The sequence below is a fragment of the Macaca mulatta genome, chromosome 8 (assembly GCF_049350105.2).
Source record: "Macaca mulatta isolate MMU2019108-1 chromosome 8, T2T-MMU8v2.0, whole genome shotgun sequence".
Lineage (NCBI taxonomy): Eukaryota > Metazoa > Chordata > Mammalia > Primates > Cercopithecidae > Macaca > Macaca mulatta.
In genome coordinates, this window is record NC_133413.1 from 10,585,908 (window position 1) to 10,599,485 (window position 13,578).

A 13,578-nucleotide genomic window follows, 5' to 3' on the forward strand; every position below is an offset into this window, starting at 1 on the left:
GCCCTAGACAGAATCCGATGGCAGCTCTCACACTTCCCTCAAGACCATAATTGCTTCATCCATACAGTAGACATAGTTGTTCAAAAATGTTTATGGAATGAAAGAGGAAGGAAGGAATAAAAAATTTAAGAAACTCCCAGAACCTCCTTCCTCCATCCCAAGAGGTATCAGACAGTTCATCAAGCTTCTTGGGGATCAACACACCTGGCCGTGGCATCAGGGTGAGATGGGAGGAGAGTCTCAGGTGTGGCTCCCAGCAGGGCTGCCTCCCCTGCTGGGGGCTCCTGTGTCCTGGACTTCTCTGCCAGGGCTGCAGAGGGCTGCTCTTCTCCTTCAGCAGGGCACCCCTCGCTAAGTCCCCCCAACCCCCTAAGGCAGCTGACTCTGCCTGGAAACACAGACACCAGGTGCACCTCAGGTGGCACAAACTAGAAAGTAGGTGGCAAAGGAGAGATGGGCAGGATGAGCTAATGACACTGGCCTGCCTTATTGGACACAAGGGGTGCAGCAGGCAAATGGCAGAGCAGGACAGAGGCAGTCTCAGGCTTGGGAAGAGGCAGTATGTGGTGACCCCCTCACCGTTCTGATTTCGAGGGCCACGGTCACCTGTCAAACCAACAGCTCCAGGACGTGTGCCACTGTTTGTGTAAGAGGAACGATGCCCCTGGGAAACAGCACGGAAGCAGGAGGGCTTCTGCTCTCTGCTGTGTGACTTCGAGTAGGTCCTTTTCCTCCATGAACCTTGAAACCCTTGACACATGGGAATAGCAAACCTCACCTTGTCTTTCTCCTAGGACGTCTCAGTGAGAGAGGGACCTGAGACACCATCCCACAGCACCTCTGCTTGACAGGAGAGAGAGCTGGGGCCCGGGGATGAAAGGGACACAGGCAGCATCACACAGCAGATCCACAGCAAAGCGGGCTTCAGGCCAGGTCTCCAACCTCTGGGACAGTACCTGCCCCTGGCCTGAGTCCCGCCAGTGCGGATGTTCCTGGGAGGAACAGTTTTCTAGAGGGCACATGGCTCTGGGTCCTCTTGCGGGAGACCTATGGGCTGGGCTGCATGCAATGAAGCCTGTGGTTTAAATGTTAGGAGGAAGAATCCTAGGATAGATTCTTGTTACATGGCATGGGATTCCCTGGAGGGCTTCGCTGGTGTGTGGAGCACCCTCATTCTTACCAGCTTGCACCCATGGGTGGCTCCATCTTCAGCAGAGGTCAGACTTGTCAGCATGTGATAAGTACCCCCAGAGCAAAGCTCCATGCTTAGCAGAGGCGCACAGCCTTCGGGGGAAATCATTTGGATTGGATTTCAGGTGGTAGCAGGTGGTTTCCAAGACAGAGACCAGTTGATGGCATGGGTTTGTTTCTTTTAATCGTGAGAAGTCTCTCTGTGGGTGGGTGCTGAACTCACCGTGCCGCATGGCTCATGGCTGTGGGTGACCGGTCCCCAGTCAGTCTCATGTGGCAGTCAGGACCTTCTACTTCCTTGCCTTCACTTTCTTTTCTTTGTTCACTCTGTGGGGCTTCAGGGCTTCCTCCTGGCCTGCATGACTGGTGATGGGGGGCGGGTTAGGGGTGGGGGCGTTGAGGTTCAGAGTTTTCTTCTGAAGCTTCAGGTCCAAGATGGCGAACGTGTTCTGGATCTTGCACTGCAGCAGCTCCTGCAGGAGCTCCATCTGGATGTGGATAACCTGGCGGACAAGGCTCTCCAACTCCTGGAAGGAACGGGGAGGGCCGGTGAGCGGGGTTGGGAGGTCTCACCAGATCTGGTTCTCAACTCGGCCCCTACTGCGGGTATGAGGATGTGTCCACTGTCCACCCATCTCACCCTGCCCATGGGCCGTGGCTGCCTTGACCTCTGGCTTCTGGTTGACTTCAGTCAACTAGGGGTGGGAGGTCTGAAGGTGGGGAGATCTTCATCTTCTCCTGACCGGCTGTGGGCTGGCCATGGCCACGGACCATGGGTAGTCACACTTCCTGTCCCTCAACCCTTGCCTAGAACTAAAGCTCTCTTTTTAGATTCCAATAGTCACTCCCTCCCTTTTCTCTTTTGGCCTAGAGTGATGGCCAGGCTGTTTGAGTGTGTCATTTGTTCTGGGCCCATTGGCCAGTGCCGTATTTCCTATAGACCCTACTTCCTGGTCAATGCAGGCTCCATCTGGATACCCCACCCCCAACCATCCTCATTCTCACCTCTCAAAGTTCTAGTGGCAGCTTCATGGGAGGGGACAGGGGAAATGGCTTCAGAGATTGGGCGTGTCATCCACCCAGCCAGCCATAGGAAGAATGGAAACTCAGCCACCGTCCATCCACCGAGTTAAACAGGAAACCCCATTTGTCAGCTCCATCAGAGTCATGGCCAACAGAGCCTGGAGACACAGACGACGTAAGTGTGTTTCTCCAGGTTCCCTGCCCGAGCAACCACACAGCAGAGGAGCTATTGTCAGGGGACACACTGGAAGCAACTGGTTGTCCATAGTGCATTTCTTTGAGATCTTGTATTCACTTAAAAGGTATGCAAAATTGCACATTTGCCCCAGCATATCCTCTTGGTTGTTTTTGTAGAAAAAATTATTGGGGAAGGTTGTTGTGCTATAGGAGAATGCGCAGTGTTTGTTCTATGCTCTTGAGTGCCCCATCTCAGGTGAATAGCTGGGGTACACGGTGTAGGGAGCTCTGGCTCACCAGCTCCACCAGGCTGGGGCCAGCAGTGCCATGCTGGAGGCTGGGCGGGGAGCTGGGAGGAGCAGGCAGGAACAGCTGTGGGACGTGCAGGGCCGTTTGGGCCACTGTGGCCATGCCCCGCCCCACCCCGTGTGCTAGAGCAAGGTCCGTAGACTGTTGCAGGGGTTTTGTTGGGTCTTTATTGAATGTCTTCATGAGCTAAGATTTCATGGCCCCCTGATGTGCTATTTGTCTGCAGACTTAACCTTAGATGAGCACCATCCAGGCTGCTGTGCTCATTGCTCTGTAGAGATTTTCCTGTGTGTGTGTGTGTGTGTGTGTGTGTGTGTGTGTGTGTAACCCTAAAGGAATACTTCCCAAGGCCATTTGCTCTTCAGCTGATGATTCAGAAACCAAAATCCCTTGGAACTCACAGGCCCTGCAACTCCCCGACCCCAATGCCTGAAACACATGCACATACTTGTCTCTCAAAGTATGTTCAAAGATGATGCAACAATGATGACTTCAGTGCCTATGTATAGCTAAGAAACCAATGTAGGCTTGGCCAGGCCCTCAAGAAGTCAGCTACCCTGGGGCTGGGGTCGTCACCGTCATTGAAGAGCTGGTCATGGGAAATGCTGGCAGCTAGAGCCCCAGTGGTCTGGCAGACTGTCCAAGAGGGCAGCCCAAAGTCTGAGATCCAGGCACCAGATCCTCCCAAGTCCTCCCCCGGTCCCAGCTCCGCCCTTTGTCTCCCTGGTCACATGACCCTCCCCGAGCTGTCCCCATGTCCCTGCCTCCTCCATCTTCTCCCCTAGCCTGGGGGCGTGCTGGCTCTGGAGAATCTGCAGCAGTTCCAAAGCTGGAGTCTTTCTCATGCCTCTCTTGGTGGAATCTGTCACTGATCAATGACACAGAGGAAGGAACTTAGACTTCAGGGTCAGTCAGCCTCAGTCCAAATGTGAACTCTACCTCATGCTAGCTTGGTGGCCTTGGCGAGTTGAAAAGTTCTCTGAGCCTCAGTCGTCTCATCACTAAAACAGGGACATGAATTTCTACCTTTAGTCTACCGAGAAACCCGTGGTAGACTCTTGATTCCTCCCTGCATCTCTCCCCCTTCCCATGGGTGCCAACGAGGAGCTCCCATCTGCAGTGATGCCAGACCTGGCTGATGTCTCTGCTGGCCCAGGTGCCCACCCATGGCAGGTGGTCAGATCCTCACCTGTCTCTCCAGGACCCGGCCAGGCTGCGCAGGCGCAGCAGCAGTGAACACCTTCTGCAGTGAGCTATCCAGCTCCAGGAGCAGCGTCTCTTTCAGGAGCAGCACGTCGGCGCGCTTCTGTGCCTCGGCCTCCGTCAGCGCCGCCACCTGCTGCCGGTGGGTCCACAAGTCCCTGTCCATGCCCTCGGCCAGCGGGAGGGCCTGGGGTGGCATGCACACCTCCAGGTGGGCAACGGTCAGGCTGACCTGCTGGTCCTGGCCCAGGACATACTGGTAGAGTTTGTAGTGGCGGATGAAGGTATGGTGGAAGTAGTCACAGAGGGCCAGCAGGTGGGTGGTGTTGAAATGGTCCTGGTAATCTCTGAGCTTGTTCCCCAGGATCGTCACAGCCTCAGTAATGGAGCAGCCTGTGGGCACAGGGGCCAGGTACAGAGTGGGAGTGGGACAGAGCTGCCCTGCCAGGCAGTGGATGTGGGCTCTGCACCTAGACAGCCTGGTCACAGAGCCCATGTCCCCACCGCATTTTAAAAAATATTTATTTCTATTTATTTTTTTGAGACGGGGTCTAGCTCTGTCACCCAGGCTGGAGTGCAGTGGTGCGATCGTAGCTCGCTGCAGCCGCCAAATTCCAGGCTCGAGAAATCCCCCTGCCTCAGCCTCCTGAGTAGCTGGGACTACAGGTACATGCTACCATACCTGACTAATTTTGTTTATTTTTTGTAGAGATGAGGTTATCACTATTTTGCCCAGGCTGAACTCCTGAACTCAAGCGATCCTCCTGCCTTGGCCTCCTAAAGTGCTGGAATTACAGGCGTGAGCCACTGTGCCTGCTCTAACTGCAATTCTTATTACCATGCATTAGCTCTTGAAAAATATGGAGTGTACCACGTTTCTTTTTTTACTTGCAGTAACTTACACTTATCCCATTTTTTCTTACATAATTACCCCAGTATAATCATATAAATATGATTTTATGATCTCAGTATAATCACATTATCATTACCAGTATTTTGTCTTTTTTGTTTGTTTGTTTTTCCGAACTCCTGGGCTCAAGCGATCCTCCTGCCGTGGCCTCCCAATGTGTTGGGATTACAGGAGTGAACCACCACACCTGGCCAGTATTTTGTCTTTTGATGCCTGTTTTAAAGGCTTACTTTAGTTTGCTTTATCTTGTTTCTACTTCTCTTCAGGAAGGAGATGAGAATGCAGAAAAGGAATCCCCATAAGAGTAGAGTAGGAGGTGGCTGGGCACGGTGACTCACACCTGTAATCCCACCACTTTGGAAGGCTGAGGCGGGCGGATCACTTGAGGTCAGGAGTTCGAGACCAGCTTGGCCAACATGGCAAAACCCCATATCTACTAGAAATACAAATATTAGCCGGGTGTGGTGGCAGATGCCTGTAATCCTAGCTACTCGGGAGGCTGAGGCAGAAGAATTGCTTGAACCCAGGAGGTGGAGGTTACAGTGAGCCGAGATCATGCCACTGCACTTTGGCCTGGGAAACAGAGCAAGACTCCATCCCCCCGCCAGAAAAAAAAAAAAAAAAAAAGAGTGGAAGCAGGTGATTGATGCCCAGGCAACTGTTGTGCTGGTGGCTTGTGTTGCAGAGTTGGGAAAATATTATTTACACCGTGCAAAGGATTGGCTCTGAAGGTAGCACTTGGGCAGTGCTCCTCGGGGGGTGACCCATCTCCCCACTTCTTCTCTCCTCCTCTCCCATTCACTCCTCCTGCTCACAACTCTTTCAGGTGCTCAGCACGGTGGTTGGAGGCAGGGCTCTCCCATCATCTGCTTGGTTCTCAACAGAGGAGGTGGTTCATGAAGGGTCGTGGCTGAATTACATGCCTACCCTGGTGAGTAGATGAGCAGACATCAGGCAGAGAGACAGGCAAGTCAAGGGCAGCAGGAGAGCACGGCCCTGGCTTGGAGACCTGGGTTCTCATAGACACTGTCCTGGAATTGCACTGTGGACTTGGCCAAGCCTATCCTGCTCCCTGACTCAGTGTCCCCCTCTGAAGAATGAGGGCTTGGGCCAGGCGCCCACCAGATCATGCACTTTGGAGAATTCCACAGTTCCCTCTGCTGACAATGAAAGTAGCATGTTGTAGGCAAGGAGCCAGGCTTTTCCCCGAAGTGGGGGACCTGGCTTGTCCACAGACCCTTTCCTTTGCTCTTCCTTTGTGTGAGCCCTCCATGGGGCGCTATGCGGTTTCCTCACCCCCGGCTAGAGTGCTGCATGCCCCTTCAGCAGGGACTGTCTCAGCCTTGCCCACAAGGTTGTTTTGAAGTCCCCCCACCCCCAGTCCCTTTGTTCCCTCTTGGCTGGTCCCTGAGGCTGTCTTGCTCTGTATGGAAATATTCACCTTGAATCTCCTCAAAGTACCCAGAGGGTGGAGACATCGTGGTCTTGGGAAAATATTAGCAAAAGGGGCACCACTCCACTTGGAGCCATGTTAGGATGTGCTGGGAGTGACGCCTGGATTCTGGCATCTCAGCCTCCTGGGGGAGGGAAGGAGGGACTGCTCCACCATGCAGAATTACAGACTGGAGGCTGTACTTCTCCTTTCTGTGATGGCAAACCAGCAGGCTTGGAGCCCAAGGGTTACACTCCTCTTGTGAGGGTACCGGGTTTGGAGGTCTGAGATACTCTGTCCCTCTTAGATATGAGACTGGGCCTTTTTCCCTCAAATGTAAAATTCAGAATAGTGATACTGACTTCATAGGCTTGTTGGAAGGGTCAAATGGGGTAAGATGTCCAGCTTCATACAGAGCCTAATGCAAGCCAGCAATCAATAAATGCTGTAGAAAGAATTTATTTCTACCTTTGCAAAAAAATGTTTCTCTCTTCCCCTTTCCCCTCCCCCATCAAGCCTTCCCTCTATTCCTTCCTTCATTCATCTCTGTCCATCTTTCCATTCATCCATTCTTTCACCCACCCATCCATCCATTCATCCATCATCCTTCCACTTATCCATCCATCCATCCATCCATCCATCCATCCATCCATCCATCCATTCATCTATTCTTCCATCCACCCATCTATTTTTCCACCCATTTGTTTACCCATTCACCTATTCATCCATCCATTAATTCTTCAATCTATCCACCCATCCATTCACCCATCCTTCTATCCATTTGTGAAAGGAAAATAAAAACTTGGGAACCCAATTCACTATGCCAAAAGAAAAAAATTAACCTGAAAGTTGAGTAACACAAGAAACTGCCTTTCCTTTGATTCCTAAGCAGGTAGCTACAAATAAAAGGTTAAATATCTCCACAGGTAGCTACTCTATGTTCACCTTATCTTATATAAGGTGCCAATTTACTGAGCAAAGGAGGAACACATAATTGATTATTCCCCACCTGCTCCTTTTCTCTTGCAACATGTGGATCACCATACCCTCCTTTTTTCCCTCCAGCCCACTTTCCCCTTTAAATATCGAAACCCTCAAAATTATCCTTGGAGAAAGGAACAGATCTTTCTTCTAGGTACGTCATTAACCTTGGCAAAATAACCTTCTAAATGGATTGAGACCTGTCTCAGATACTTTTCGGTTTACACATTTATCCTTCCATTCACCCAAGATTAGTTTGTCAAATAGTGACTGAACCTATAAATTGTTACTGCTTATTAATTACTTGGCACTATGCAAGATTTTGGCAATACTTGACAACAAATAAGTCATATCTCCTGCTCTCAGATGCTTGCAGGAGAGACACAAGCAGATAATAACACACAAGCAGACACAAGCAGTGCATAGTAAAGAGGAACAGAGTTGGGTGAAGAAGAGCATGGACTTCAGGACCAGGTCCTTCTAGAGAAGGCGATGTGTGAGCTGCATCCCAGAGTGAGGCTGAGCCAGGCCCAGAGGTGGGGCCACTTCACAGCCCAGCTGAGTGACAGCAGAGGAGCAAGAAGCAGCCTGGCCTGGGTGGGAGCAAGGTGAGGTTTGTTGTCGTTGGCACCTAAAGGTGGAGGCAGATGATGGCAAGAGCTGCATGGAGAGGTGGGTGGAAGACAGACACAAGGGCCTTGGATGGATGCCATACTCAGAACCACGGCTCTGTCTTCTGGGCAGTGCACAGAAGGAGCAGATCTGAGTGGCAGGACCTGGCCATCCTCAGACGTAGGGTGTGCAAGACAGAAACCGGCACAACCCCCGGGTTCTTACGGGGGATGTTTGAGGGACAGTGGGCCTACCAACAGAGAGAATACCATATGGTGAGATGCTGACCTCTGACATGACCCCTGCCCTCAGAGAGCTTCCAGTCTTGAAGAGGAGACAGTTGAATAAATGATGGCCACCTTTGTATTCTCGGCCCCCAGCACTGGGATTTGTGCACAGGAGGGGCCCAGTCAAAGTCTACAGAGTAAATGAACCAGCTCTAATATGTCAAGGTGGAGGTGTTCATTCATTCTGTCAACAAATACTTATTCGGGGTTTCCCTGTGGCAAGAACTCTTGCAGGTTCCAGGGAGGTGGTGGAGGGCTGGGGAGGAAATGCACAGATATCTAGCTCTGCACAGGGCTCTCTGGGACTGGCAGCACACAGGACAGGAAGAAGGTCAGGAAGGGCTTCCCTGAGGAGGCAGTAAAGGGGATGGGATGGACTGGATCAAAGGGGTTTGCTGGGCAAAGAGGTGGTGAAGAGCGAGGCAGGAGGGACAGCAGCTTGTGCAAAGGCCCTGTGGTTGAAGCAGGCATGGCCCTCTGAGGGACTGAAAGGTGGGGGAGGAAGGCAGTCAGCAGGCTGGAGATCTGCAGGGGAGGAGCTGCCTGGCTGGAGATGAGGTTGGGTAGGCCAGGCCCTGAAAGCCCCTAGCATGCCCTGCCCTGCAGGGGTCCCACCCCCAGGGTCACCGTCTGGCAGTACCCCCGAGGGAGTCTTTCTCCAGAGTACTCATCAAGGTCTTTGATCTTGTGCATTTTACTGATGTGATTTGTTCTTGGTCATTTTCCCTCCACTAGCACTCAAGCTGTGAGAGAGCGAGAGGCCATCTTTTCTGTTCACTGCTGGGTACCAAGTGCCAGAGCAGTGCCCAGCTCCTAGGAGGTGCGCTGCAGAGAAGGAGAGCCTTGTTGAATGGACACAAGGGAATGGGCATAGCACTTTCAGAGGCCAAGGCAGGGGGATCACTCGAGCTTGGGAGTTCAAGACCAGCCTGGGCAACATAGAAAGACCCCAACACTATTAAAAAAAAAAATAGCCAGCATGGTGGTGCATGCCTTTAGTCCCAGTTACTCAGGAGGCTGAGATAGGAGGATCACTTGAGCCCAGGAGGTCAAGGCTGCAGATCGTGCCACTGCACTCCAGTCTGGACGACAGGGTGAGATCTTGTCTCTCACACACACAAAAGGATTTATTTAGGGAACATTCCCATGTGCCAGGCATTGGGGGATGTTGCCTGTGGCCAAGGCTTTCACCATGGAGGCTGCTGGGCTGGCAGAACAGGCGCCACAGGCCAGGCCCACCCAGACGTGGCAGAAGGGTTTCCAGCCGGTAGGGGGTGAGTGGAGCCAGGTTCCAGGGAGCCAATTCTGGCAGCAGGAGGAACAAGCTGTGTCGGAAGGAAGGGCCAAGGCCTCGGAGGGGATCAGCCTAGGGCAGGGTCCAGGTCCAGCTTCACTGACCAGAAGCTCTTGGCTGCTGCTGCCCTCCGGACTGCAAAGACCCGCCTGGCCCCACATGCCCTGTGTCCCTTCCCGTCCTTTCACGCAGAGCTGGGCGTCAGAGCACGCAGGCCTGCCGTCAGCTGGCAGGAGCTTCCCCGCAGGGACACAGTGAGAGAAGGAGGAGCTCTGAGAGGCCACGGGATCTGCACATGCCCCATGTCGGAGGCACCAGGCAGGGGTCCAGAGGCCGATGGGAAAGGCCACCCCAAGCAGAGGGGCCAGCAGCGGTGAAGGCCTGGGGCGAGCGGGGCACGGCGTGGCTGTGTGCACAGGGCCACACCCAGCTGTCCAGGAGGCAAAGCAGGATTCTGGGGACTGAGCTGGGGGACCCAGGGCTTGTGGTCGGTGTGGACAGGGTCGTTCATGACAGCCCTGTGTGCGATGTGAAAGAGTTGACTTCATCACGGAACACGAGGACCTCTGAGGATAGCGTACATACAATTATCAAACTCCTCAGGGTTAGGAACCTGGTGGAGAGGTACTGAGGCCAGACATGAGAGGCTGGCACCATCCCAGAGGGAAGATGGTGACCACGTGGAGGACAGCAGAGACTGCCCATCGAGGGATCCCAGAGGGTGAGCAGACACCAGGCCATCATTTTTGATCAGCAAGCTGGACTCGGGGCCTGTGTGGGGGCGACGGTGTGTGAGCTTCACCAGGTGACTCATCACACCTTCTCTGAACTGGCCAGAAGGTGCCCTCCTCCTCTAGCCTGGCCTGGCCTGACGGAGCATGGGGTGGGGCCACCTGCATCCTGCAGCTGTGGGTGGCTGTGTCTGCCTCATTGGCGAAAGCCAGCCCCTGAGCCCCTCTGTTCAACCCTAGCAGCTGTACACAGAGCCCAGATCTGAAAGGAGAAGTCCGCGAGGCTCAGTAGTGCGAATGCGCTCAGCAGCTGTGCTGAGCCAGGGTTTCCTGGCGGCTTGTCATCCTGGCCGATGCCCTACTATGGCCACAGGCTGTGGCCTGCACCTAACAGGTCGTACAAACCAAGTGCAGACCTTGTCCTGGGTCAACAGGAAAGGAGCCCCTGGGCTGAATTCTAACTTTCGGCCCCCAGACACTCTTGGCTGATTCTGGGTTTCAGCAAAGCTTGTTGGAAGCCGGCTCATGAGACATACTTTCTTGGCCTTGGACCACACTCCCTGGGCCTCGGGTTGAGAAGTTCCTGGTGACTCAGAAAGCAGAGGGATTAAGTCTCAGGGAGAAGCCGCTGGCTGCAGGGCGGACAGATCTGTGCCTGCAAGTTGCTCTTCAATAACAGGGAGTGGCCTTCATTTGCATTGGCTGCTGGAAACTTCCTGAAGATGGTCCCCAAGCCCCTGGAGGCCAGCACCTGTGAGGAGATGCAGTGGGAGTGGGGGAGGGGAGGAATGAGGAGGGGAAGGGCGGGGGAGGCTTGCTGGGCAGATGTCAGCAGAAGCTCCATGATCAGGGCAGAAACCGCTCGGACCAGGAGGCTCCAGTGGCTTCCTTGGCCCCTCAAACCTGGAGTCTGGGCTGGGCGAGCAAGGGGAGATGCGCCATGTCCCTGTGGGGCTGGAAATGGGGAAGGCTGCTCCTTCTGGGTGTGCCTGAGCGGGAGGACCCAGGTACCCCGATAAACCAGTTTGGTTCCCCCATCTTGCCTCCCAGGGGCAGGAACCAAGTCAAGCTACAGCCTGGCACTGCTCACCTTTCCCAACACCTGAGCGCCTACCAGGGCTGACCCGGTATGGTGGGAAGCAGACGAAAGCAAGGGCCCACCATCTCCACCCAACCGCATCCTTCATCCCCCCCCGCATTGCCCTCTGCCCCCTTTGTGCTCCTGGGGAGACTCTACTAGTAAACTCCTTCACCCCTGGGTGCCAGGGACTGTACTGCCCAGGTGAGCTCCCTTCAGTTAGGGAGCGCCCACTGCCTTGTGCCATGCATGCTCTAGGTCACTCAGTCTCCCAGCTCCCAGCACAGTGAGGCTGGCACAGGCACCAACCCCTCTTCACCCGGGAGAGAAACCGAGGCTCAAGGAGGCTGAAGGGTTTGCATAAGGCCACTCAGGTGGTAAGTGCCTCAGTTGGAATTCAAACTCCAGGCCATCCAGCTCCAAGCAGCTTTGAGGTCTTTTTGTAGATTCTTGGAGGTGGACACTGCAAGGGACCTCCAACCCCATTGGTCACATTTTCCAAAGAATGTTTTGCAATAGCTGTTACAGTTGACCCTGGGACAACATGGGTTGGAACTGCAAGAGGAAGGAGTCCCTGGGCTGAATTCTAACTTTTGGCCTCCAAATGCTCCTGCGGGTCCACTTACACATAGATTTTCTTCCTGTGCCACCCCCAAAACGGTAAGACCAACCCCTGCTCTTCCTCCCCCTCTGCCTGTTCAACATGAAGATGACGAGAATAGTGGCCTTGATGATAATCCACTTCCGCTTAATGAAGGGTAAATGTATTTCCTCTTCCTTAAGATTTTCTTAATACTTTCTTCAGCCTACTTTATTGTAAGAACACAGTACATAATACATATTACATACAAAATATATGTGAATCAACTGTTTATATTATCAGTAAGGCTTCTGGTCAACGGTAAGCTATTAGTAAGTAAATTCTGGAAGAGTCCAAAGTTACATACGGGTTTTCAACTGCACGGGAGGTTGGTGGCCCTAAATCTCGTGTTGTTCAAGAGTCACCTGTATATCAAAAATGAATGTTTCACAACCAGAGAGACCTTTAAGATATGTTGGATCCAAGGAGATTAAATAGTCTTAATATGCTAATGAACTCAAAATATGCAAATGAGCTTAGCAGATCACCAAAAGGCATGGAGCGTTTGCAATGTTTCTCAAATCTATTCAGGGCAAATAGTCATTCTGGACCAAGGAGCACATGTCTCTGGACCAAGGAGAAATGTTGAGCTTGTCCAATCATTTTTCTCTACAAATGGGGAAACTGAGGCCCAGAAAAAGGATGAGACTTGCCTAAAGCTAACCTGTGGCAAAGTCAGGACCTGAGCTCTGCCCAGCGGGGAGGGGTCAGGAGCCTGGCGGTAGAGCTGCCCTTCCCGTCACCACTCCGTGTGTAGGGAAGGGGTTGGTGTCTGTTTCCTTTCACTGCCCCAGCCCTGGTGCTTTTTGGTAGGTCAGAAGTGTCTGTGAAATGTGGGCTGGGGCACTGTCTGCCCAGGGAAGGGAATGGAGGAGCTGGGGCAGGAGACTGGGCCAGGCGCTGTTCCCTGGAGTGATCTTTGTGGCTGCCCTGCTGACCACGGCCTGGGGACAGACAGGATTGTCAGGAACAGCCCTGAGAGCTTGCCACCTTTGCTTGAGACCTCTTCTGTGGCTGCTGCCTGTCCTGGGGTCCCTGGACTGCTGGCCTCCCCACCTCCTACTGCAGCACAAGTGGTCCCTTCAGGATGACCCCTTTCCAAAGCCACCTGGTAAACTGCAGGGAGAGGAGAGAGGGCAGGCTGGTTGGGCCTGACACTCCTGTGGGAAGGAGGGGCTGCCGCATCCCTCGTGACCTCATCAGGATGGGCCCGGACTGGCCAGAGGAGGACCACGCTGGCTGGAGATGCATCGTCCTCCTGCCCTGTTACTTCGGCACCAAGGATTCAATAACTGCACGTTCTGTTCTCAGCCACCATTCACGGCCACACGGCAGCCACCATTAAGCTTAGGGAACAACTGGACTGAAGATGGCACTGACGCTGGGGCCATTCCTTGAAGCTAGCTCCTCTGTCAGGGGCAGTGGGGTGTGTCTGGTATGAGTACAGACTGGAGATTCAGGCAGATGCGGGCTCACCTCGGGCTGCACGACTTCATCACTTGCACACGTTATCTTGCCTCTCTGGGCATCAGCGTTCTTTTCCTTTGTCTTTTTTATTCCATTTATTAAAGTTCAAAAACTGGCACAACTATGTGTTAGAAGTTGGTAGTAGTTTCTGGAAAGGGTCAGAAAGAGGCTTTTGGTTGCTGATAATGTTCTTTTTTTTTTTTTTTTTTTTTTGAGATGCAGTCTTGCTCTGTCGCCCAGGCT

General features: G+C 53.2%; 1 protein-coding gene across 1 annotated transcript in view; it reads right to left on the reverse strand.

The window, feature by feature from the left end:
* Positions 1-1,358: 1,358 nt before the first annotated feature.
* The window catches only part of C8H8orf74 (chromosome 8 C8orf74 homolog), a 30,400-nt gene continuing 18,180 nt past the window's right edge, over positions 1,359-13,578 (reverse strand). The window contains exons 3-4 of the mRNA XM_015144763.3: positions 3,890-4,296; positions 1,359-1,718 (exon numbers count right to left, since the gene is read on the reverse strand). Of these exons, the coding sequence (XP_015000249.1) occupies positions 1,482-1,718; positions 3,890-4,296 (644 nt within the window). The 3' untranslated portion in view covers positions 1,359-1,481. The remainder of the gene's footprint in view (positions 1,719-3,889; positions 4,297-13,578) is intronic.